The 26,909-nt window shown below is 38.3% G+C and overlaps 1 protein-coding gene across 7 annotated transcripts in view; it reads left to right on the top strand.

The window, feature by feature from the left end:
* The window catches only part of SNCAIP (synuclein alpha interacting protein), a 152,242-nt gene that overhangs the window by 100,995 nt on the left and 24,338 nt on the right, over positions 1 to 26,909 (top strand). For all 7 annotated transcript variants that reach the window (XM_063665164.1, XM_063665166.1, XM_063665168.1 and 4 more), the window contains exons 4-7: positions 4,542 to 5,413; positions 7,022 to 7,201; positions 13,638 to 13,751; positions 22,318 to 22,443. In XM_063665164.1, coding sequence (XP_063521234.1) covers positions 4,542 to 5,413; positions 7,022 to 7,201; positions 13,638 to 13,751; positions 22,318 to 22,443 — 1,292 coding nt within the window. The remainder of the gene's footprint in view (positions 1 to 4,541; positions 5,414 to 7,021; positions 7,202 to 13,637; positions 13,752 to 22,317; positions 22,444 to 26,909) is intronic.

Raw genomic sequence — 26,909 nt, forward strand, 5'->3', positions numbered from 1 at the left:
TTTAAGTATCATTTCCACAACATGTGTTATATCCCAAGTCTACCTCTGTTATTTTTGCTTTTCCTGTATTGCACCTGTACTATGTTTATTTAATACATTTTTCTAAAACACCTGACTTTCAAACATATTTGTTTTTAAAAGAAACTTCATGTCACTATGGTTGTAAATAGAAAGCCATGGTCACTTGCAATAAATTCAAGGTCATCATTAAAATGAATGTGATAAATTGAACATAAAACATTCCTTTCATTATTTGCTTATGAACGTCTCTGAGCCTGAGGCCTGAGGTCTCATTTTTCGAATAGGGAATGGTAAGTTTTGGAAAGGAGTTAAATTCATTCTAGCACCAAAATGAGTCTCCTTATATTAATTAGTAAGAAAAAAGAGAATTTGGAAGGCCAATAGCATTCTCACTCTGTAAATCAGGGGTATTTAGCATGGTTCCTCTGTGCCTCTTAGACATTGCAGGGATATGCACCCACATATGGAGAAATATTGTTTAGTACAGGGCTACCTGAAATATTTGAGTGGATTTTGGGTGGCAAAGTCAGACTTACTGAAGAAGGTTAACTCAGGACTGAAAAAAGAGACCAGGGGAAGCCAGGAAAACCTTGTAGAGACTGTGGGAGAGGATCCCAGTGTGGTCCAGCCAGTTTAGTGACGATGAAGAGGGCCCAGATTTCAGAGGGATTGAGGATAAGGACACAGCAGGACTTGGTGCCTGAGCAATGAAGGGCAGGGGTCAAGGAAAGAGAAGAGTCAAGGATGCCTTGGAGATAGATTGCTTGGGAGACTGCGTAAGTGTTCATGTCACCATGTAGGCCACGATCACAGGGGATATGTTTTTGGAAGGGGAGTAGCATCTGGATGTGTTAGGGGAAAAGGGGAAGGGGAGGGAGTGGGCAAGGGTGGAGAAAGATGAGGCATTTGGATTAGACCAGGCCACCTATCAGGAATCCTTGCACATTCTAAGACTGCACCACATGTTTGTTCAATCAATAGATGGGTGTGGACAGTCAGCAGGAAAATACTTTGCTAAAGCTCAGTGGCATTCCAAGTGTCAGCTAGATCCGAAGAGATAATTGTGGCCTATACATCAGCAGCAAATACGTGTCTGTTTACTTACTGACCATTTTAGAAAATCTGTGGTGTAATCAGATAGGCAGGTTTAAGGCTTATTAGGCATGTTTACTTCTGTAAGATGTTAAAAATGAGCCCATTCAACCAAAAAGTCATTATGAATCTACTTATGTAAAGCAATTTTCTGGGTTCTTTAAGGGATAGAGAGATAAATTAGACACAGACTCTGCTCTCATGGAACTTGTACAAATCTAAAATAGATAAAATTTGGGGGGATTTAAATTTTGCTAACATGTAAAGAATTTATTCATAATTTTCAAAAAGCAAATTTAGCCTCAAAATTTTTCTAGTAACAAAATAAGTCTAAACTTTGTTTCCATGTATGGTAAGAAATTTATTATTGTATTGCAATAAAATAAAAGTATGAGTGAAATTTTTGATAGATTTAAATAATTGCAAGTGAAAATCTTACTAGTCATTAATAGCCCCTCTTCTGTGTTATTCTTAAAATACATGATTACAGAGCTTAGCAGCAATAAAGGAATTGAATTTTGTCTTTTGTATATAGCACAAAGTTGCCCTTCTTCCCATCCAGGTGTATGACATAGCAATAAATTGGAGACTTTTAATGAAAACCTGTGAAATAATCCATTTTTCATTACTGGGATGTCTTTTCTTGGCAACCAAGACATAGATGAGAAAACACAGATCTCACTCACAGCCTCAAAAAGAGCCATAGGTTTGAAGAAGGAGGGGGACAACAAGCCAAAATGTTGACACTCCTTCTTCAGTTTCTAGATCCTTCTGTGAAAAGACGTGTTTTCGTAAGACCCAGACAGAATTCGTTTCCATAGAGCGTTTTTAATGGCTCCTGTCAGAACAAAACAGCTGGGAAACATATGGTATCCATTTCCCTGTATCACTTGGAAAAAATTTCACATGTAAATAAAGCCAACATAAAAGAGTAGCCCTTTGAACCTACGACCTTATATAATACATAAATATATTGGTACAATGCACTCATTGTATTGACCTACTAAGTTATGTGGCTTTAAAATTTTTTATTACATTCTGAGATGCACACTTTCTAGAGCTTCCAAAGAAATCAAGGTAATTGGCAAAATATTACCAAATATACTCAATAATAAGAGTGTATCTCAGAAATGTCTATGAGTACATATATATATATATTCCATTTTATTTAAAGCCTTGCAGAAAGTTGATGAATAAAATTAAAGGCATATTTGCATCTTATAAACTCTATGTCCACTATCTGCTATTTTAATTAAATAAGTAACCATGTGTTCTTGAAGAGAGAAAGACTTGGCAGAAATTTCTGGCAGACATTAATTTTTCATGGCTTTATATTTTTAGAGAGAAAAGGTCATATAAAAGGTAGAAAACTTTTAAATTTATAAGGGACCAACTGTAATTAGTCTTTGCCTTTGCATATTTACATTTCATAAATAACTTTAGCAAATTGAGCTCTTACTGGTGATTATCACTCCACTGAGTTTATTAACAGGATTTTGTCCCCTGTGAAATTAAACTGTAAATCCCTCAGAAGGATGCACTTTGTGCATTTTAGAAGATTTAATGTGTTGTGCAAAGTGAGATTCAAATTCACATACTAGCATTTGTTAATTGTCTGATCTATGCCAAGCACTGTGTACAACTAAGAACTAAAGCCAGCAAAAAGGAAGGAAAGCAGCAGCCTAAGACCATCTAAATACCTTCCTTCCCTTCTGGAACATTCTCTTCTACATTACTTATTGGAGAGAATCCAGCCGTGCTTCCACAGCTCATAGTATTCTCTTCTTAGATTCTAAAATGTCAGAGCCAGAAAGGTCTGAGAAGTGGACTGCATAGTGCAGACCCTTGGAAACCTCATGCAAAACTGTGGTCAATTTCAGGGAAAGAACTCACTGATAGTTATATAGCATTCAGGCTCAGGGCACTCACTTTCATCCTCTTAGCTTGGTTCCAGAACTTCTCTGAATCCTTTTAGAACATATCCCAGCAGGAAGAAGAATGACCAGTAGCTTAAATTTAGGGAACTTTAATAATGTATGTTCCACTTTCACCCTAAGAATCAGTCATAGCCAGAGGCGATGGCAGAAGTTACAGATGTGAGTATACACCCATCTCATGTTCTTTTTTTCTTTGGTTGTTCCTAGTAGCAAAGAACACACACATACACATGCTTCCCACTTGTTTCAGAAGAGAAGCGGTAAATGGAAGGTCCCTAGTTGTAGGGCATGCCCCCTGAAATCTCACCCTTTGATGGGGGATGATAGAAACTACGTGGCAGGGAACTAGGAACCCATAAATCAGTGGCCTGCAAGTTTCCAAGGGTACTGGGTCATCTTTTATCTAGCAGGGGAGTGGCCCAGGGAGGAAGCAGTATAATCATATCTGAGGAGACTGTTGTTGCTCCATCTGCTTGCCCCAAGAGAAGACACCAGGCAGCCTCTCATAACCAGGAGAGATGGTTCTTATCTTTCACCTCCAGGTGTGTCTGGCTGTTTCACGTTCTACTCTATCACAACCAGACACTTACTCAAATGCAAACCAACACACAATCTTTATCCAAACTTTGCACAGAAATTAGAAAAAAAAAAACCACTCTGCCTGACCTATCTTCTTTTCAGAACTTTCTTCTCCTGTTTGTTTCCAGCCTTCTCAACAATGGAGGGCAGTATTGAATCCTAAAGAACATGTTCTGTTGTGAAGTGTTAGTGCATTCTGTCACTGTGTCATATGTCAGAAAGCACCATGAAATGCTGCTGCGTGATAGTTGACCAGGGTACTTTGACCAAGGTGGAGTTAACTCAACTGTGTCTTCTCTCCCACAGTCCTTTCAACTCCTGAGCACTGCATTCCTTCCTATTCTTTCCCTAATCCACTTAATGGCACACCTAGGGAGTCACTCAGGAGGTCATAGTTTGAATTTGCTCAATATTAAATAATTTGCCACTTCCTTTCATGGGACTTCTTATGCATTAGGGGTGTATGTGAACATGCACACTAATGTGTGTGCATGTGTGCATACATCCCTTTTCTCCCTAAATCAGTTTGGAAGTTTATTTAACACTGAAGATCTTATTCTCTAATCTTGTTTTTCAGGATGGTGACAAATATAAAAATATTGCCAGGGAGGTAGATCTATCCAGGGAATAAACCTAAATACCTATCTGGGTTTGCTTCCTTAGCTGTTTACCTTTACCATTATTATTACTTTAATTAATTTTGAGTCACTGTGTTATAACTGTCTTTGATCATTCACTGTTTTCCAATGGTAAGTATGATTTTTTTTTGTTCTATCGATATGTACTCTAAGTCATCCTCACACACAGAGCCTTAATTTGAACATAATGTGAATGAACAAAGTCTACCTGCATAGCCAAGATATGTTCAGCATTCCAAATTAATAGCTTTCTATTTTAATTTTTTAAAAACAGTTTCTAGCTCTAGCTGGAATTGTGGCATCTCAACTCTTATTACAAACACGCAAAAGCCCACAGGAATCGCTGATGTGTACAGTAAGTTCCGCCCAGTGAAGCGGGTTTCGCCACTGAAACATCAGCCAGAGACTCTGGAGAACAATGAAAGTGATGACCAAAAGAACCAGAAAGTGGTTGAGTACCAGAAAGGGGGTGAGTCTGACTTGGGCCCCCAGCCTCAGGAGCTCAGCCCTGGAGATGGAGTGGGTGGCCCACCAGGTAAGAGCTCTGAGCCCAGCACATCGCTGGGTGAACTGGAGCACTACGACCTCGACATGGATGAGATTCTGGATGTGCCTTATATTAAATCCAGTCAGCAGCTTGCCTCTTTTACCAAGGTGACTTCAGAAAAAAGAATTTTGGGCTTATGCACAACCATCAATGGCCTTTCTGGCAAAGCCTGCTCTACAGGAAGTTCTGAGAGCTCATCATCCAACATGGCACCATTTTGTGTTCTTTCTCCCGTGAAAAGCCCTCACTTGAGAAAAGCATCAGCTGTCATCCACGACCAGCACAAGCTGTCCACTGAAGAAACCGAGATCTCACCTCCTCTGGTTAAATGTGGCTCTGCATATGAGCCTGAAAACCAGAGTAAAGACTTCCTAAACAAGACATTTAGTGATCCTCATGGTCGAAAAGTTGAGAAGACAACACCAGACTGCCAGCTCAGGGCCTTCCACCTACAATCCTCAGCAGCAGAATCCAAAGCAGAAGAGCAGGTCAGTGGCCTAAACTGGACCAGCTCCCAAGGCCCAGAAGAAAGGAGTGAATATCTGAAAAAAGTGAAAAGCATCTTAAACATTGTTAAAGAAGGACAGATCTCTCTCCTGGTAAGTATGATCTAGTTCAGTATACATGTCAATAGACTGGAGACTCCTTTTTAATCAGCTGCATTCGTTAGTAACAGAACGATGCTGCATTTGTTTTGGTTTTTACTTAGTCTTTACTTGTGGCTTTAGTTGGGAGATGTGACCTTTTGAGTTTTAAAATAAGAAGTTATGAGGTTAATACAGGGAAAACAAATAGCTATACAGGGAGTGTTATTTCATTTTAACTTTGCATGAATTCAACTCAAGACTCTTAATCTCAAGGAGAGCCCGGCACTTTCTTTAACTTGAATCTCAATGTCTAACTTTTTGCTTTTCAAATGGTTCCCAGTGCTCTCACGCAGCTATATGTGGGGATGTCAATTCTTGGCTGATGGTGGACCTGCCAGACATGTAAACAGAGGGTCTTCTGTTTTGTCCTGATCATTATTCAGAAGAATTGGACCAGGTTGTTTGAAAAACATTTGTAGATAGAAGCTTACCCAAGGGCTTCATTGCCCTCTGACCCAGGTGGAGTTTTTACTTACTTCCAGCTCTGCATGTCTAGGGAGCATGAAGAAGCTTTTCCAAAGACTCTAGACACAGAGTAACATGATGTAAGAAAAGTCTGTTCTGCTTCGGCTCAGAGAGAGCTAAACTTAAATAGCACTCCATCTGCCTACATTGTTCTTTTCTGGCTTCCAGACTTGGACCAAACAGTAGCAAGCCTGGGCTCATACTATGATGCTAATTAAAGTCTCATTCAGGAAAATCATCACATCTTGGCAATGTGGTTCTACTTAGTATAAAGCCATGCATACTTAAGTACAATGTACTTGCTCTATTATCACAAATACTATTGTGATAGGGTAATATAATTTAATAATTTTATGAAATAAAGTAGTATTTTTTTCTCCTGAAAATGTCTTTTCCATTTTCCTGGCTCTTCCCCCTAATTCTCTTTGGTTCATTCCTTTCTTTTGTCCTTCTCATGTTTTCATGTTTCCCAAATGCTAACAACACCTCTCAGTTCACCCAACAATCTCTATCAACGAGTTCATAGTCAAGGGACAAAAACTTCACTAGAGATGAGAAAACCAAAGCCATGTAGCCTCCAGATACCCCCAGAAGTTTGTTTGACGACAGTGTCTAGAGGTACCTATGAGAGCACTAGTAGCAGCAGTCATCATGTAGTTTGCCAAAGCCAGTTCTCTACAATTCAAGGCAAAATAAACAGGTAGAGACAAATAGCTCATTCATTCAACAAACATAGAACAGGGAATAAAACCCAGCCCCAACCCTCAAGGACTTCACAATCAAGTAGGGGAGACAGACAGGGAACCTGACAATTACTGTAAATGTCATTATAGTTCTTTAGAAGCCAACTTGAAGCCTCCACACCTCCACACCTAGCCCTGTTGCCATGTCTCGTATGATCTGTCTCTTGAGAACTCATGTTCTAAAGCATATTGTAACAAAGAATAATAGCAAGAAACTGATTTATTAGATCCCCAAGGCTGCCAACAGAGCTTCTATAAGCTCATTTCTTCTTTCCAGTGCCCAGAGAAAAACTCCTACAGGATCTTGCTCTGATTTATTGACTTGGGTTTTCTAATCTTACTATTTATACAGCCACACCTAGCTGCAGACAATCTAGACAAAATTCACGACGAAAATGGAAACAATCTATTACATATTGCGGCATCACAGGGACACGCAGAGTGTCTACAGCACCTCACTTCTTTGATGGGAGAAGACTGCCTCAATGAGCGCAACACTGAGAAGTTGACTCCAGCAGGCCTGGCCATTAAGGTGACTGGTTGGGGGCTGGAACCTCCACAGCTAGAAGCTGGATTTCTATTTTTTAAGATTCCTTGTTAGCTAAAGTGTTGGAAGGGAGAGAAGAGAGTGGTTTGTCAAGCAAAGAGCAAATGAACATATTGCATTTAAGAGAGTAATCATTTCAGTCACTGCTTTGAGATTTTGAGACTAAATTCCCAGTTTTTGTCAATCTGCTACTAAAGAGAAAGAAAAATGATATGTTGTGGTTCTAAGAACTTTTGTTATTCATAGGGATTGCAATTTAGCTTCTTAACCACACCTGGATCTATCAGAGACTTTCATTTCTTCCTAAGATGAGAATAATGAGCAAGACGAATGTGGGAAAGGTGTGTTTTAAGGATGCTAGCTCTCGGGAGTATTTCAGATCACAAAGTGGGCACTTAACGGATCACATCTGAAGTTTAAGTGTCTTCAGTATCAAGAATTTTTTAGAGTATCAGTGCCGAGTTTGAGTTTAGCTCTTGCAGAGCACAGTATGCTATCAAAAACTACACAAATTAATGTCAACTGGGATAGAGTTAAAACCTAGAAACTGTGAGACAAGAAAACATGGACTTTTATAGCACTGCAGCAAGTGCCTCTGCAAAATATAGTACATCACTAGAAGATTAGCTGTTCAACTAAAATTACCTAAAAGATCTTTGGCAAATAAATGTAGAATCCAATCATATTTATTAAAAAGCCAGAAGTGACACTCAGGGAAATATAATACATCTTGTATTTTTGCGTATGTGCTTTGCTTTACATAATAGTTGTGTCTTCTAAAAGCTGAATAATCATAATTTTTATAAATGGAATTATATTGAAATTGGTGAGGGGAATTTGTTAGAGAAACCTACATGTGAATTCACTAAAGAACATTACATTTAAAAAACCATTAACTGCTGTTCTACCTTAATATATTTTTTATGCAAACCTGATTTTTTTGTATTTTATTTTGATGATTCAGCAAAATTTTATACATTAAAAAAAAATTTCCATTTTATTTAATTTTGCTCAGTTAAGCAAAGTAATTAATAAGGTATACTTCAAATCTAGCATAGAAGATAATTTTTTAAATAAATCTATGACCCTGGTGGGTATTATTTTGCTTTGGTTGTAAGTGATATGATGTCTAATTAAGAAGTAAACTTCAGGCAGCTATCATGAAGAAAGATAGATAGAACTAAACTACAGGCAGCTATCATGAAGAAAAGATAAGTCAAATGTAAAGTTGAGATTTAATATAGTTGAGCTTAACAAAGTGTACCAAGTTTACCAGGTACTGCGTTTGGCGGCTGGCAATACAAATTTGTATAAGTCATAGTCCCTACTCTTAAGGAGCTAATATTATTGCTAGTGGATAAGACTGGTAAGTTATCAGTAACACAAGTATAGGATGACAAATTTGGGATATAGCCCTGTGACAGAGTTCTGTAGACATCAATGAGCATGTGTCAGTGATAAATAAAATATTCTTGCAGTGCTAATGAGTGTTAAGATTTGCCTTGCTGTTTTAGTGTTTACAAAATACAGTTCTCATTGGTCTTCCTAATGGTAGATTATTTATATAGGTAGAAGAAAATAATTTTTTTTTAATTTGTATGCCCTAGGTCTTGTTTTGATAGATTAAAAATCTCTGTGTAGAAGGTACATAAGAAACTTAGTGGTCGTTACACCAGTCTTTAGCATAAACACCTTCTATGATATCCATATTAAGTTTCAGTTCATTCTTATATTCCTGCAGTCAACATAAGATCGCCATCATACAATCAGTGTGCAAACTTAAATAGCAGTTGTTTTTTTTTTTCGTTTTAATGAAAAAGATTTCAAACCCATAAGACTCAAAAACTTTTAAAAGTTTGAGGTCTCAGGCTTTTCATACTTAACTTCCAGACAATGATTTGAATGTTCTATTCCTTTATTCTAGAATTTACAAAAGCAGTAAATACAAATATTTTATAACAAGTGCTTCCCTCTTTAGAAATCTGTCCTGACACATATTTTGTCTCAGTCCATTCAGTGTATTTTGATGAACATTGATGACGTTGAGAGAGTCCTAAAGAGTCATCATTTTGTTTTAGGACCTTGTTTTGAACACCAGTAACCAACTAATGGTGTTTCACCTCATTAAGCACAGTTTTGATGGCCCTGCTGTCATGGAAAGACAAAGTTGGTGTAAATGGACAGAGGTTGCTAAGATAATATGACTTGGCTGACAGGAAGCAGAGTCAGGGATAAGGTATCAAATAGAAAGGTTTACCTGAGAACAGGGGCTTTGAAGTCATATCAGGACTTAAGAACATCTCCCTCAGTATTAATCTCCTAGAATGGAACATAATAAATTCTGCCAGTTACATACAGAATTTATTGACCACTTCTGGGATACCCAAGAGTACATACTGTGGGAGTTCAGGGTATTATTGAGTTTTCTTTAGAAATGATTAAGCAAAGTAATTGGAAAGAAATATTTCTAAAAGGTGAGAGCAGTCTGTTTTCTAAAACGGGACAGAAGAAGAAATTATTTTAAGACTTAAACAGTCTAGGAATGAAATAATCTTAATTCCCTTTTCACTTCTCATTCAGTCCTTTTGATTAAGCCAAAAAGCAAAGTGTCCATCTGGATTTAACATGACTTCAAACACATAATCTTACTGATACCCCCTTGCTGTATGTTAAATACAGCAAGTGGCCCCAGGCCCATAGACTTTGGCAGGCAAAAATCTGCTGCTAGAATTTTTTGTTTGTTTGTTTTCTTAGTATTTATATTTATGGCAAGTAATACTGGTTTCAAACTCACAGTAGTGATATAATATTTCCTTCTGCCTTTCTAACAGTATTTTATTTATTTTAAGTGTTGCCTCCTTGAATAACTAGAACTAACAGACATGTAATAGAATACTACCCAACAATAGCAGAAAACATATTCTCGTCAAGTACACATGAAACATTCTCCAGGATAGACCAAATGTTAGGCTATGGAACAAGTCTCAGTAAGTTTTTTTTTTACCTTTTGTTTTTATTTATTTATTTATTTATCTATTTATTTATTATACTTTAAGTTCTAGGGTACATGTGCACAACATGCAGGTTTGTTACACATGTATACACGTGCCGTGTTGGCTTGCTGCACCCATTAACTCATCATTTACATTAGGTATTTCTCCTAATGCTATCCCTCCCCCATCCCCCCACCCCACGACAGGCCCCAGTGTGTGATGTTTCCCACCTGTGTCCAAGTGTTCTCATTGTTCAATTCCCACCTATAAGTGAGAACATGCGGTGTTTGTTTTTCTGTCCTTGCGACAGTTTGCTCAGAATGATGGTTTCCAGCTTCATCCATGCCGCTACAAAGGACATGAACTCATCCTTTTTTATGGAAGTCTCAATAAGTTTTAAAGGATTGAAATGCAAAGTTATGTCCTTCAATCATAATAGAATGCAATTAGAAATCAATAACAAAAGGAAATTTGGGATGTTCATAAATATGTAGAATTACATGTCAAAATAAATCAACGTGTTAAGAAATCACAAGGAAAATTAGGAAATATTTATAGATGAATGAAAATGAAAATACAACATACCAACACTTAGAAGATGCAACTAAAGCAGCACTTAGAGGGAGATTTGTAGCTGTAAATGCCTCTATTAAAAGAGGAGGAGAGGAAAGTGGGAAGGAGAAAGACTTCAAATTAATAGCCTAATTTTCCACCCTAGAAAACTAGTAAAAGAAGAGCAAACTAAATCCAAAGCAAGCAGAAGGAAGGAAATAATAAAAATTAGAGTAAAAAGAAATAAAATAAAAAATAGAAAAATAATAGAGGACATCAACAAAACAGCATTTAGTTCTATGAAAATATTTTTTAAAATTAATGCATGTCTAACTTAGGTAAACTGACCAAAAAATAAATAAATAAATAAAAGTAGAGAGAAGACCTACATTACTAAAATCAGAAATCAGAAATGTTGCCTCACATTTCTGTGTTCTGTGTAAATGCCAGTTTGCTTAAACCATCTTGCCTAGTAAATGATCAATATGGTTGCTATTCCTTTCTTCATTTAGAGGGAATGAAGCACATTGTGTTAGTGTGTTAGCTGTTTTTTGTTTTTAATCCTGGTAGGAAACATTTGGCATGCTCCAATTGTGAAATTTAAGGAAAGTCTGTAATTAAGGGATTATATATAAAAGGATGGTTGAGGGTAACGGGGTTCGTAAAGGAAAGTGCAGTACCCTGGGGTCTTTATTTAACAACCAGGACACGGTTACCTCCCCAAAGCGGGGAAAGGGAAAGGAGTGGTTATAAGAACTTGAGATAGAGAGGGCTGAGTACAAAGGACTGGCTTACTTTTGAGCTTTTTAAGGGACTCAGATGGCCAATGGCAACCCTATAGAGAGGGCCTCAAACTCACTCTCCTTTCCTGATTTGCCACTGTCTCCATCAGCCAGATCCAGCTAGAGGGGCAGGGAGCCAACTCATTCAGACCAACCTCCCAGGGCAAATACCTCAGAATAATAGAATCTGCATGTGAATAGTTGGGAGTTCCATTATCCAAATGGAATAAAATGAAGAATGAGCAGATTACCTCGTTGTCCTCCTTTTAGAATAAATTTTTACCCTTGAGCAGTTAAATGGTAGAATTCTAAAATAAAGAGAAAGTAATCCTATTCTACTAATTTAAATGCTACCCTCAGTGAAGCCTCCCTTGGCTCCCTGCCAACCATACCTCTTTTCTCCTGGGCTAAAATCCCACAAGCTGCAAACTAGGAAGGCAGTTGAATGTTTGATTTGTCTGACAGAGTTATTGTGAGAATCTAAGAGAGCATTCTAATAGAAGGTAACAAGTATTGTCTGCTTAGTAAGTTTACATGCTTTATCTCATTTAATCTTCATGGTAACTCTATGAGGTAGTTACTATTATCCCTGCTATTTCACTGTTGCACAGATAAGAAAATTGAATATAGGATAGGTAAAGTAATTTGTCCATGGTCTTGTAACTAAGTGGCAGATTAAGATTTAAAATCATATCAGAATCTGGGTTTTAATCACTAGGAGATACGTATCTGGGTTTATATATCATACTGCTCTATAAGTGGTAGGGAACATTTTCTACAGGTATGTATGTACTATATTGTAGCTATTTACATGCCTTGACTGCTTTTTGAGAGAAGTTTAAGTTTCTAAAAATTATGAGAAATTTTTTAAAAATTATGAGGGTAAAAAATCCTCATAAACGACTATAAGAAAATCCCACCCTTTTTTTTCTGCCTACTTTTACTTGATCCTAAAGGTCAAGAGGGTTGGTTTCCTTAAAAATGTAAAAGTTGAGGATATTTTACTTTCTGTATCCATAGTTATATTATTTGTGTATAATAAAAGATAATTTCCCTTTTTAAAATTGTTTAATATTTTACTAATTAAGATATTTACATCATCCCTTAATGAAATTTTTAATTTCAAATATGAGTTTACTGATTTTTCATTAAGAAATATAATTCTTTGGGGATTGGAAAACAGTTGTGCATCTTATGAAGTTTAATTGAAGAATACTGATTAACTGACCATACCGTGTGTTGGCTTAGTTTTGGAACAACTAGAATGCTCATATGATGCTGGTGGTAATATAAAGTGGGCAATCACTTTGGAAACTAGTTTGGTGGCTTTTTATTAAGTCAAATATACAGCTACCATACGACTCAGAAATTCCATTATTTACCGAGGAGAAATAAAAGCATGTATTCACTATTCACAAAAAAATATTCATAGCAACTTTATTCATAATATCCCCTAAGTGGAAACAATCCACATGTCTATCAATAAGTTATTGGATAAATAAATTGTGGTATAATTCTACAATGAAATACTTCTCAGCAATAGAAAAGGAGTAAATTACTGATACAAGCAGTAGCTTGGATGAGTCCCAAAGGCCTGCTATGTAAAAGAAGCCAGACACAAGAGTATATACACTAATCTATTGTGACAGAAATCTCATCAATGGGTGTTTGGGACAAATGAGAGGAGGGTGAGAACCGAAGAGTACTAGAACACTTCTGGGGGTAATGGAAATGTTCTTTGTCTTGAATGAAGTTGTAGTTACAGGAGTATACATATTTGTCAAAATACATCAAACCGTATACTTTAAAAGATTATATTTTATAGTATACAAATTATACCTTACTAAAGTGAATTTAAAATAACTGATTACAATTATGAAAATGAACTTAAATAAAAATTCTGCAATTGATTTCGAGCCAAATCCACAGATCAGGAATATAATAGGTGATATCTTTATATAACAAATAAATTAAGCCAGATATAAATGCCAAAATTCACATGATTTCTTTCCTTGGTGAAATTACCATCTTTAATGTATTTTTCAAACCTGAGTTACCTTGAATTTCCATCTGTCTTTCTTTTTTAAAACCTAGAATGGTCAGTTGGAGTGCGTACGCTGGATGGTGAGTGAAACAGAAGCCATTGCAGAACTGAGTTGTTCTAAGGATTTTCCAAGCCTTATTCATTACGCAGGTTGCTATGGCCAGGTATGAAGGAGTTTTTTAAGTATCTTCCCTTTGTGTACCATATAATCTTCCTACTTTTTTATTATTAGTCCATCAAAATCCAAACATAAGAAATCATCAAAAATGTATCCAAAGGTATATAACCAATGATATTTGTTGTTATTGTTTTTTTAAATGAAAAAAAGTTTACAGCAACCTAAATAAATATCCCATGACAGATATTGGATAAATAATGAAGCTGCAACCATTGATGACATTTTATGGGAAAATGTTCATTATATAGTACTAAACAAATATGTATGATACAAAACTGGTCCTATAATTTAGCACCAACTTTGAATTTTGGAGATAAACAGAAATAGAAATTAATACTAAAAAAAATTATGTTACAACATGTTTATAGTAGTTATCACTCAGAGTAATGGTACAAGTGGCTTCGATTTTCTATTTTTTTTTTAATTTTTCAGTATTTTCCAAATTTTTTACAGTAAACACATTTAACATTTATCAAAAGGAACAATGATATATTTTCTTGAAGCCAAAGTTAAAAGGAAAATCTTTATAAGACATTAATCAAGGCAGTCTCACTCAATTAAAGATGAATAAGCACATTAACTAGATGGCTCTCAGTTGCAGTCAATTTCCGCGTTAGGAAATCCCAACATTCATTAATGTACACAGATCACAATCCAGTGTTTGCAGTTAAAAAAAAAAATTACTATCTCCCTTTGGAGAATGTGACTGTGAGTTATCTTTTTAAAAAATTGGAACCACAAAATACCAATCTCAGTCTTAAAAAATAATAGTACTGTGTTAAAATAGATTTAATTGTATTTGTGGCAAAGAAAATGGCTTCTCATGCATTTAACTGTATTCCTCTGGCTTCATAAACTTTTCCGGTAGAAGTAAACTGTGGCATTGTCAACAAGAGATTATGCTTTTTCAAGTGTGACAATCTCAAGTTCAAAAAGTAGACAACACTATTACCACAGTCTTTCTTTAGTGGGAGTCATGCTTAGGGATACTTTATTTTGTGCTGTGGTAACTTCTACTAGTGTGTGTGTGTGTGTGTGTGTGTGTGTGTGTGTGTGTGTATCATATATATTACATAAAAACATGTTTTTTATATGTTATATATACATGTAAAATGTTTCCTATGTGTGCCAGGCACCATGCCATTGGATTTTGTGTACATTCTCTCATTTATTCCTCAAAACAACCCTGTGAGAGCTTGTTGTGTTTATCCCCATTTCATAGATGAGGAGACTGAAGAAAGAGAGTTACGTGACTTGCACATGGTCTAATGGCTAGTAAGAGCAAAGACTAGATTTCAACTCAGATTCTTTCACTTCAGGGCCAGATCCTGTTTTGTCCCCATTTGTATAGAAAATGTATGCAGATTGTTTGTAGAGGCACTGATATAGCTGAAGAAGACTTTTTTGCAGTTGTATCTAACAATACATTTAATATTTGGTGTGCTTCACACTACTCATTGAAGAGATTTTCAACTGTACCAAATTTATGAAATGGAGAAAGGAGCAGGCCCTACATTAAAATTTGTAAAAGCCATTGTCTTTGAAATATTATACTTACTCTGTGTTCTTTGTGCATTGTACTTACTAGTCCCCATCCACAGTGTCCTGAAAACAATGATTACTGGTTATTAAGGCATGACGTAAGGATGCCATTTTTTGCTTATGCAGATGCTCCCCAACTTAAAAATGGTTCAACTTATGAATTTTCAACTTCACAATGGTGTGAAATAAATACACATTCTGTAGAAACCATATGTCAAGTTTGAATTTTGATCATTTCCTAGGCTAGTGATATACAGTACGATAGTCTTTTGTGATGCTAGGCCGTGGCAGCTGCAGCTCCCAACAGCCACGTGATCACAAGGGTAAACAATCAATACCCTATAGTGTATTAAGTGCATTTTCAATTTAATATTTTCAACTTAGGATGGGTTTATTGGGCCATAACCCCATTGTAAGTCAAAGAACATCTATACTGGCAAAGAAGAGAACAGGATTTTCAAATGATCAGAAGAATTTGATCACTGTTCATCTTCCTAATCATTTTGAGTCTAAAACAAAATTTTATTCAATTGTGTGAATAGTTATTTCATGTCCCCGATTTCGTTTGCTTATATTAAAGCCTAAAAAGGAATTTTAAGTGTCAGTGGAAAGGCTGCCTGCACTTTTGGTAGAGCTTGCCAAAGAAAAGGAGGAAAGAATTACAGGGCTGTTCTGAGACTCTAAGTAAATAATTGGGCATTCGGCATGCTTTGTCTTGGGAAATGTTGATTATATATGCCAGTTTCTTTATTCAGCTCTCACAGCAGGTTTCTCATAATTTTGAAGCTATTGGGACTGAACAAAATAAAGTGCCTTTTTTCTGGGACTGATTGGGTCACAGTGTGACTTACTTGGTGAGACTAGAGGAAAATATGGAAATTGGTGACCTGTTTGAAGAGCTGTGTCAAACGTTTGCTTCATGCTAGTGTCAATATTCAGGTTGTTATTTCAAGATGATATGCATCTTTTATGACCTAAAATACAGCTCTGAGGGGGGCAGTCCTGCAGTGCCCTTAGGAGATCATTCTTACCCAACTGGAAAATATAGAAGCCCATTAGAACTGCAAATGCTGTCCAGCCATCCTACATCCGCCACAGCCACTTATGTAACAGATAACCTGTGGAGATGCTGAACTTGGAACCATTACAAGCCTAATATTTTCACAAGGAAGACTGTTATTGAACAGTTTTCTAATGGATTCAGCATATGCAAGTTTTTCTACATCCAGCAGGCATTTGAGTGTGTCCTGGCTTTGTTTCTTCAGTAAATGCCCCTGGAAAGGATAGTACAGAGGAAAATTCCTCTCTTAGTTTATTTTAGCCTCTCTCTGCCCTTCATATAGATTCCTAAAGAATGGGCTCCACGTGACTCCCAATTTGTGTCCTTTTTCTTGTAAAAATTACCTTTAAAGACTCTAGTACCACAGGGTAGCCAACAGTTTTTAGTGGTCTCCTGAAGTGATAGATCCCTGGGTGATAGGAATTGATTTTCTTCATCTTGACACATGAAGTCTCAGAGGGTGCAATTATTTCATTGCCTGACTGTACCTGGCAGAACTAGCCACAGGGAATGTGAAGGTGGAAGCCTCAGGGACACCCGAGGAAAAAGCAGGGAGTGTCCTCGGATAGGCCTGCTTTGCTGGCCCTTGAGAAAGATGTTGCTGGCAAAACAATTGAGATGGAATTATCTCAATTCAAAGCTACTGCCTGTGTAACTTGGGCTGTTTTATTCAAACATGAAGGTTCAGATTGTCTCGTCCAGGCTCTCCCAGCACAGCTTCCTGCCCTCCACTGCTTGGGAGCCTCTGCCTGCCCTGCGCTGGTTATTAGTCCAGTGGGCTCTGTGTTACTTTCAACATCAAACCTGTGATTCCTTTTGTTTCTGAATCATTCATATGACTTTTAGTCACGAGATTCTTCTACAAAAACAATCTGCATCATGGCATTGAACATTTACTAAGAGCACCTTTGCCTACACTGTATTTATTATTCTGTACTTTAAATATTTGCCCTAGTGCAGATTTTTTTAAGGGCACTTTTTGAAAAAAGAAAAGACTCAGCAATTCTTGCAAATGGTCATGAGCAGTGGTAGACATGCTGGTGAGGGGGGTGTTCCCACAGGCTGTGTTATTGTTGTTTTCCCACAATTTACTTTAAAAAGGAAAAATATTCCCCTGTCTTTATTGTTTTGCTGTCATAGGGAAGTAAGTCAACAGTACTGAAAGTGCTGCGATCACAGATGAAAGCAAAATAGAAAAGTCTTTGATTAGCACACACGCATCTGCTCTCCAAGTTCTGATCTTGACAAAGCATAACTGACACAGAGCCCTACAAACCCACAGACTGACAGGCAGTTAACTGTGATTTCTTTTACTCAAGGGGCACAAAGGGAGCATGTCCTTTACAGAGTCAGGGGTCATGAGGGAATGCGCAATTGTGGATATCCATACTCAAAAGACAGAAAACAGAGTCGTGAAGAACATTGGTTCATATAGCAAACTGTCTCCATTGTCATCCTAACCTTACCACTTACTAGTTCAATGGGTTAGATATTTTAATTTTTTTAAAAGAAAAGAGAGAGAAAATATAAGAATAGGTCTCCCTGGACCTCAGTTTCTTCATCTGTAAAATGGAGATAATAGAACCTTCCTCACAGTGTTAATCTGAGGACTAAGTGAGAAAAGCCACATTGCCCAACCCATACTAGGCACTAGATGAATGTCGGCTGTTATGACTATTGAATCTCCTCCAACTTATTGTTTTTATTCCTATCAATATTATTCAGTTTACTTATTTTACCATTGTATTGTATAGGAGAAACTTGCAAAGGAATTATTAAGGCCATAACCTATTTAATCAATTCTTAGATGCACTTTATTTCACGTTTTACCATCTTTTGATTCTACACATATCTTACAATACATGACATTATAAAATTATTGCTGACCTTTATTTTTTACATTTTTACATCTCAAAAACTGGAATAAATCTTATAATTGATGGCATATTAGATTTGATAATCTATGATCACAAAGCTAACTCCTTTAAAACATGGATTGCCACACACTATAGAGACTTTATTGATACCAGCAATAAACCTGTGACATACTTCTCAAGTACATTTTTTATTGGAATTTGTCCAGCAAATCTCATAAATCACATGAGATAATTGCCCCTTTAAACAACTTGCATTGCCCTTGGGAACACATAAAATACAATATTAAAACAGGTTACCAAAACAGCAGAAAATCCCCAGAAGAGGAAACTGCTGAGGAAAACTACATGAGAGGAGTTTTCAGTCAGTACATGAAGGTTGAATGGATAAATGGATATGTGGGTGGATGATGAAATGTAAGTTGGAGAGCCATTCTGGGAAACAAATGATACAGAAATCTTCATCCATGTAACTTCATTAGATATTCTCTGAAAGCAATACTTATGGGGAAATGAAGGTCTGAAGTTACATCCATCCTTTAACATCTCCTGCATGTAGATACACTGGCTGAAAGAACACACACTGAAGGGCTAAGAGGGGAGGGGGACACTATTACATATGTAACTAATCACATTAACAAGCACCCTCTTAGCTGGAGAAAAGTTTTGTCCTTCTTAGGAGGTGTTTTCCGATAGTCACTTTGAATGGTAGAACTGTGCATCTCCACAGGCATGGTCCCCAGAATCAGGGCAGGATTTGTCTGTGAGCAGATATTAAATATGCTTTTACCAAAACCAGAGACTCTAGCCATCTCCATGTCCCCCTCAAAAACCTTAAATGTCTGTTGTTAGAAGACAAGGTATATAGTCAACCCGTCATTTTGGGGAGTACTTCTCTGCATTGTATAATGGAAGATTTTGGTTTCCATGTCATATCTCAGTGGACGGGCCAATTGCACTTCTTATTTTAAATTCTTATGCTTATTCTTAAATTGTCCAACATAAAACCCAAGACTGGATTTGAGGTGCTAGGCAAAACCTTGTTCTGAACAGTCAAATAATGGTTCTTTCTTCATGTAAATCTTGCATATTGAATTGGTTAGAATCTTTCATTGTAAGGAAGAAGAGTTATCCATGCCTTCCTAAGAAGGGAAGGCAGGTTATTGTAACAATATAGGTTGAACCTGACTTGGAGGCCCCTCAGGGGCCAAAGTAATTTTGGCTCACACAGACCATGTATGTCTTGTTCTCCCAGATTATCAAGCCCCCGAAAAGTCCGAGGTCCTAGACTCTCCCCACAGAATTCCACAATGGGAACATTCCCACTCTTATGAAGGGCAGTATTCCATTGCCTATAACCCCACTACTAAAACTAAAGCACTGTGATTTTAATAAAGGGCATTTTTTTGTGCATGCGGAATAGACATACCCCCCATAATATCGGGTCCTGGAAATATGGAATTACATCTAACAAGAAGATACATGTAAAGTGCTTCTCAGTATCTTGAACTCCTCTGAGCTTTACTTGCTAAAGAAAGAAGTCTCTAGAATATCAAGGAATACAGCAGGTCCTTAAATTAACCTGGTTTCTTTCAACATCATCTTCTTATAATGTTGATGAGAAGAAAAAAAACAGTTCCCAGCCAGGGCCACCGTCTCTGTGGAGTATGCTCATTCTGCACATCTCAGTGTGGGTTTTCTCTGGGTACTCCAGTTTCTCCTCACGTCCCAAAGATGTGCACATTAGGTGAATTGGTGTGTCTCAGTTGTCCCAGCGTGAGTGAGTGTGTGTGGGTGTGAGTGCACCCTGTGTTAGGGTGGTGTCCTGTCCAGGGATGGTTCCCGCCCTGTGTTCTGAACTTCCAGGATGGGCTCCAGCCACCCAAACCCTGACTGGAATGATCAGATAAATAATTATCTTACTTGTTTGTATTAGTCTTTCTTAAATGTATGTATAGCTCATATTTGTTTCAATGTTTCACTTTAGAAGTGTTTGGTCTTTATTTGGAAGTTTGGTGCTGTTTTTGTGACCAGAAATGTGTCATAGGAACTAAAATGGTAAAATTAGTTTCATTATACTTCATTTTGCTTAAAGTCGCAATTTCCAAGAACCTGTCCATGCCATCATATGAGGACTTGCTGTGTATCATTGTCCGCTCCCTCAGTTTTCTGACTTATAAAATAAGGCTTTTTGAATTGGATGATTCTTTAAAATCTCTCCCCTCCACATTTTTAGGAGTCCATGATTTAATATCATGAAGCAAACCAAATCACCACAAGTTTGAGAATGACCCATTGAAGAGAATTTGTTCTGCCTATGGTGGGTCCATCTATTTCACTGGTAGAGGTACCATAACCTGTCCTCTTGCAGCTTCCATGTCTGAGCCATTAACCTCAACCAGTTGGTTATGTTTTTTATCCTGAGATACTTCCATTCATCCAGATTTTTAAGGAGTTAAGATCATATGGTATAATCATCTATGTCCAATTAAAAGTAATCCAGTATTTTTCCCCTACCTAATTAGAAAAAAACAAAGGAACTGCTTTTACGTTATGCAAATGAAACATCACCTGCTGTGGTCCAAACATCAGCTCCAATTTTCTCTACGTTTTCCTTTGAAGAAGAGGACTAAGCATAGCAGCATATTCTTATCTAACTTCTAACTCCCAGCCATAGCTCCAGGCTCTGTTTCTACCTTATTCTCTAGGGACCCTTGAGGGTTTCAGTTTCTACCAGGTCTGTCTGCTTTTGTAGTTAACACTCACCCTGCTTTCTGGGATGCCTTCTTAGAAGGTTGTAGGCATAGATTACATTGTTCTCATCATGCTCTTTAGGGGTCTTACTCCCTGGTGCTCATTTAGAAAAAGTGTGGTGCAAATGTTCAGTCTGTCCCTGATGTCACAAATACCTTCATAAACAGCACCCTGTTCCCCAACATAAGGGGTGAAACATTAAAGGATTTGGCTGTTTTTATCCAACATTCCTTTAGCGGATTAGTTGGCATGTTCAGAAGATGAAGGCAAATTTAATCCAGAAAAGTATAAAAGTTCATGACCAGTCCGAGCAAACAACTGGAAAAAAAAATCCTTTAAAAGGCTAAGAAGAAAGAAGTTCAAGGTTATTTCAAACACATGATCATCTTTTTAAATGTCAAATTCCACCCACTAAACTTCATGCTGTTGTTTTTACCACTCTCATATTTTTTTAACTTTATATTTAATTCTTCTATTTTAAAACAGTGAAATCCCATCCCCCTGCTTTCTCCAAAGGCCAAGCATAACATGAAAATACCACAAAACACTCAGTGGGTAAAATGCAAACAGATTATGACAACACATACTGTGACTGCTCTATGCCTTGCTTTTGAAAGGTTTGCGTTCCAAGCTTTTGGTTCCCTTCCTTTAACATGAAAGAAGAGAAATCTTTGCCTTAAGACACCACCAACACTTGGTCAGAAAGTCAAGAGGGTCCTGGTTTTATTTCAATGAACTTATCTTACGCTTGGCAACTTAAGGTATTTACCTGTTTTTTATAAGCCTGTTGATTGCAGGAGGTATGGATTATAAAGGCATGGTTGAAGAATTATAAACTTAAAAGCAGAAGCTAGTTCTCAATAGTTCAAGGTTTTATGGTAACATTCCTGAAGCCTACAGGCAGTATAACACAGCAGCAAGAACATTGCCTTGGGAGCCTTGGAATCAAAAGACATGGATTCTAGTTCCAACTTTGGATCTGTGGATTCTAGTTCCAACTTTGGATCTGTCTAACTGTGTGCCTTGGACAAGGCACTCAATCTTACTACAAACCTATTTTCCCATCTATAGAATAGATAAGTAAAATAAGAGCGCTTCCAAGGGAACTTCCTGCTCTTAAAATTCTCTATGCCATCCTCTTTCATTCATTTCAGTCAGAGATTCAAGGATTTTTCAATTCACATCTGAATGAGAATTTTCTCTTGCTATGGTAAGCATGCTTTTACTTAAGCTTCACAAATTAGAGTATTGTTTTCCTCTGTCTTTTTATCTGACTTCTCTGCAAGATACTACATGAATTCCAACTGTCTTTGTGTTTATAGGAAAAGATTCTTCTATGGCTTCTTCAGTTTATGCAAGAACAGGGCATCTCGTTGGATGAAGTAGACCAGGATGGCAACAGTGCTGTTCACGTAGCCTCACAGCATGGCTACCTTGGATGCATACAGGTACACAGTCCCTGCTGTTTTGCAATGAGAAATGAGTATATCAAATATTAAACAAAACATTAAAATTATGTTCACTAGGAGAATATCTGAATTAATTCACCTTTTGTATGGTTGTAGACAATAAGGAATTATTGCTCTATTTGTATTTCCAGAAATCCACACAAATGTAGGTAGGCATAAATATCCATAAGAGTTTCTCTTTCAGTGTCCCAGGGTGTTGAAAGGGACTTTTCCTGCTCCCTTATCACTGCTCTAAAGCCCCAGTGCTGAGGACAATAGACGTTAAATTTCCCCATGTTCTCAAGGCACCAGAGAAACCACTACCAGGCAGACATCTGTCTCTCAAGTGGCAGGCTGCTCTTCCCCTCACTAGTAAATTTCACCCTCCCAGGTATATGAAGAATAAGACAGATTTTTCAGGAATGGATTAGAATTCTTTGTGGTAGGGAGTTGTAGGCTAGAGAGAGAATGCTGTGGTTCCCCCTTTCTCTGTAGTAGGACTGAGCTTCTCAAATGCATTCAAAAGGTCCAGAATTGGTTGGGAGTAGATTCAGATATTGATCCTCTCCACCCTTGGGCAGGCCACCCAGGGCCTTGATTGCCCAACCACTGCACCCAACAGCCTCAAGTAGCCTTATCTTTTTACCCTAACTTGCCTTCTAAATATTGTCGTATCCAGTATGTACAATGATGTCAAAAAGTTGGGGAGCCGAGCCACAGGAGAGGGGAAGGAGTCTCGTCCCCCTGCCCCAAGCCACATGAAGGGTGCTCCAAGAAAGCTCCCTAGAGAGTGTAGGGTTCCTATGGGAAGAAGAGGTGGCATCTCATCCCTCAGTTGAATGCAGAGCTGCATGAAGCTGGGGCAAACCCAGAGCTGCCATCCAAGTAGAGCATGGCAGGAAAGCCCAACAGGGGTCTCCAGGAGTCTGGAGTATATGTGAACATAAGACCCAATTGATCTTTCCACCTAGAAAATGTTGAATGCCCTCAGTGACAGAGCAAAAAGAGGGGATAGCTGAAGGAGGAGTAGCAGGTGGAAGAGGCATGACAATGTGAGGAAAGGAAAAGCTTTGCATTGGAAACAAAGTCAAAGTTTAGACTTGGTCTAGAATTTTATTTACAGACATAAATCATTATTACCAGAATCAGACCAATTATACCGTTATTATCATTGAAAGTGACCCAACATATATGGATTTATTCCCATATCTATATGATATATAGGATAGGGAAATTGTTAACATATGGTTGAAGGTCATGATTAGAGACAAGACTTTTACCTCATCAAGTTCATACAGTTCAAAAATATGTTATGGTATATAACATGTAATACACTTTCTACCTTTAAGAAAGCAGTACTCTTTTTTTTTGGCTTACACATGTGTTATTTTCCTATGTTGCAAACTCAATGTGCTCAGTTATTCAACAGGTACTTACTGAGGCCCTCCTGGGTGCAAGATAGATGGTATCCAAAACAGAAAACTGAGAGGTGAGAACCAGTTGCTCAGGAAGGTAGAGGAGACTTGGGAAATGACAGGAGAATATATGGGGAAACTATAAATATAAAAGGCAAGAGATTTATGAAAAGAAAAAGCAGAGATAATAGCAGAAATCTCTCTAGAGTGCCTACTCACGTGAAACTGCTGTTTGGAGAACTAACTTGATAGGAAATAGTCCAGATAGCTGAAAGTTTTTCTATTATTGTTGGCAAAGTGTGCATCTTCTAATTTAAGGCATCGAGTTTTTAAAAGAGTGATATGAAATTGGAGAGTATAGGAGAGAAATTTAAATTCTTAACAGGTTCTGGAGAAATATTAAAGGAGTAGCATTTTTTTGTAAAGGAAATATGATTGAATAAATATTGAAAAATATGCTTTTCTATTTAACAAAACACTCTAATATTTAATAGTCTTGAAGCAAACTTTTAATCAGCTAAGAAATGACTAAAGCCAAAGAAAGCCAGCTGATATCACTATGTGAGATTTTAGTTATTTTTCTTTCTAATATGTGAAGAGAGACAGTCTTTCCTTTTAGAGCGTTCATCACTCCACTTACACACAAATGATATTTTTGGCACTGGGTACCATGGAAGTGGAAACTTGGATAATCTTGGAAGGGGGCCTGTCCACTGGGTGTGAAATTTAAAGAAAAAGAAAAGATAAGAGACTGAGAGTGAGCAAGGGACCCTATGAGGTGAGGAGGGGACTGAGTAAGGAAAACAATGGAAAGAAAACTGCAGGGCGAGGAGGAACCAAGATGGCCGAATAGGAACAGCTCCGGTCTACAGCTCCCAGCGCGAGCGACGCAGAAGACGGGTGATTTCTGCATTTCCATCTGAGGTACCGTGTTCATCTCACTAGGGAGTGCCAGACAGTGGGCGCAGGTCAGTGGGTGAGCGCACCGTGCGCCAGCCGAAGCGGGGCGAGGCATTGCCTCACTCGGGAAGCGCAAGGGGTCAGGGAGTTCCCTTTCCAGGGGTGACAGACGGCACCTGGAAAATCGGCACACTCCCACCCGAATACTGTGCTTTTCCGACGGGCTTAGGAAACGGTGCCCCAGGAGAGTATAGCCCGCACCTGGCTCAGAGGGTCCTACGCCCGCGGAGTCTCGCTGATTGCTAGCACAGCAGTCTGAGATCAAACAGCAAGTCGGCAGCGAGGCTGGGGGAGGGGCGCCCGCCATTGCCCAGGCTCGCTTAGGTAAACAAAGCAGCCTGGAAGCTTGAACTGGGTGGAGCCCACCACAGCTCAAGGAGGCCTGCCTGCCTCTGTAGGCTCCACCTCTGGGGGCAGGGCACAGACAAACAAAAAGACAGCAGTAACCTCTGCAGACTTAAATGTCCCTGTCTGACAGCTTTGAGGAGAGCAGTGGTTCTCCCAGCACGCAGCTGGAGATCTGAGAACGGGCTGACTGCCTCCTCAAGTGGGTCCCTGACCCCTGACCCCCGAGCAGCCTAACTGGGAGGCACCCCCCAGCAGAGGCAGACTGACACCTCACATGGCCTGCCAGGTACTCCAACAGACCTGCAGCTGAGGGTCCTTTCTGTTAGAAGGAAAACTAACAGAAAGGACATCCACACCAAAAACCCATCTGTACATCACCATCATCAAGACCAAAAGTAGATAAAACCACAAAGATGGGGAAAAAACAGAGCAGAAAACCTGGAAACTCTAAAAAGCAGAGTACCTCTCCTCCTCCAAAGGAACGCAGTTCCTCACCAGCAACGGAACAAAGCTGGACGGAGAATGACTTTGACGAGCTGAGAGAAGAAGGCTTCAGACGATCAAATTACTCCGAGCTACGGGAGGATATTCAAACCAAAGGCAAAGAAGTTGAAAACTTTGAAAAAAATTTAGAAGAATGTATAACTAGAATAACCAATACAGAGAAGTGCTTAAAGGAGCTGATGGAGCTGAAAACCAAGGCTCGAGAACTACGTGAAGAATGCAGAAGCCTAAGGAGCCGATGCGATCAAATGGAAGAAAGGGTATCAGCCCTGGAAGATGAAATGAATGAAATGAAGCGAGAAGGGAAGTTTAGAGAAAAAAGAATAAAAAGAAACGAGCAAAGCCTCCAAGAACTGTGGGACTATGTGAAAAGACCAAATCTACGTCTGATTGGTGTACGTGAAAGTGAAGGGGAGAATGGAAACAAGTTGGAAAACACTCTGCAGGATATTATCCAGGAGAACTTCCCCAATCTAGCAAGGCAGGCCAACATTCAGATTCAGGAAATACAGAGAACACCACAAAGATACTCCTCGAGAAGAGCAACTCCAAGACACATAATTGTCAGATTCACCAAAGTTGAAATGAAGGAAAAAATGTTAAGGGCAGCCAGAGAGAAAGGTCGGGTTACCATCAAAGGGAAGCCCATCAGACTAACAGCGGATCTCTCGGCAGAAACCCTACAAGCCAGAAGAGAGTGGGGGCCAATATTCAACATTCTTAAAGAAAAGAATTTTCAACCCAGAATTTCATATCCTGCCAAACTAAGCTTCATAAGTGAAGGAGAAATAAAATACTTTATAGACAAGCAAATGCTGAGAGATTTTGTCACCACCAGGCCTGCCCTAAAAGAGCTCCTGAAGGAAGCACTAAACATGGAAAGGCACAACCGGTACCAGCCACTGCAAAATCATACCGAAATGTAAAGACCATCGAGACTAGGAAGAGACTGCATCAACTAATGAGCAAAATAACCAGCTAACATCATAATGACAGGATCAGATTCACACATAACAATATTAACTTTAAATGTAAATGGACTAAATGCTCCAATTAAAAGACACAGACTGGCAAACTGGATAAAGACTCAAGACCCATCAGTGTGCTGTATTCAGGAAACCCATCTCACGGGCAGAGACACCATAGGCTCAAAATAAAAGGATGGAGGAAGATCTACCAAGCAAATGGAAAACAAAAAAAGGCAGGGGTTGCAATCCTAGTCTCTGATAAAACAGACTT

The sequence above is a fragment of the Pongo pygmaeus genome, chromosome 4 (assembly GCF_028885625.2).
Source record: "Pongo pygmaeus isolate AG05252 chromosome 4, NHGRI_mPonPyg2-v2.0_pri, whole genome shotgun sequence".
NCBI classification, from domain to species: Eukaryota; Metazoa; Chordata; class Mammalia; order Primates; family Hominidae; genus Pongo; species Pongo pygmaeus.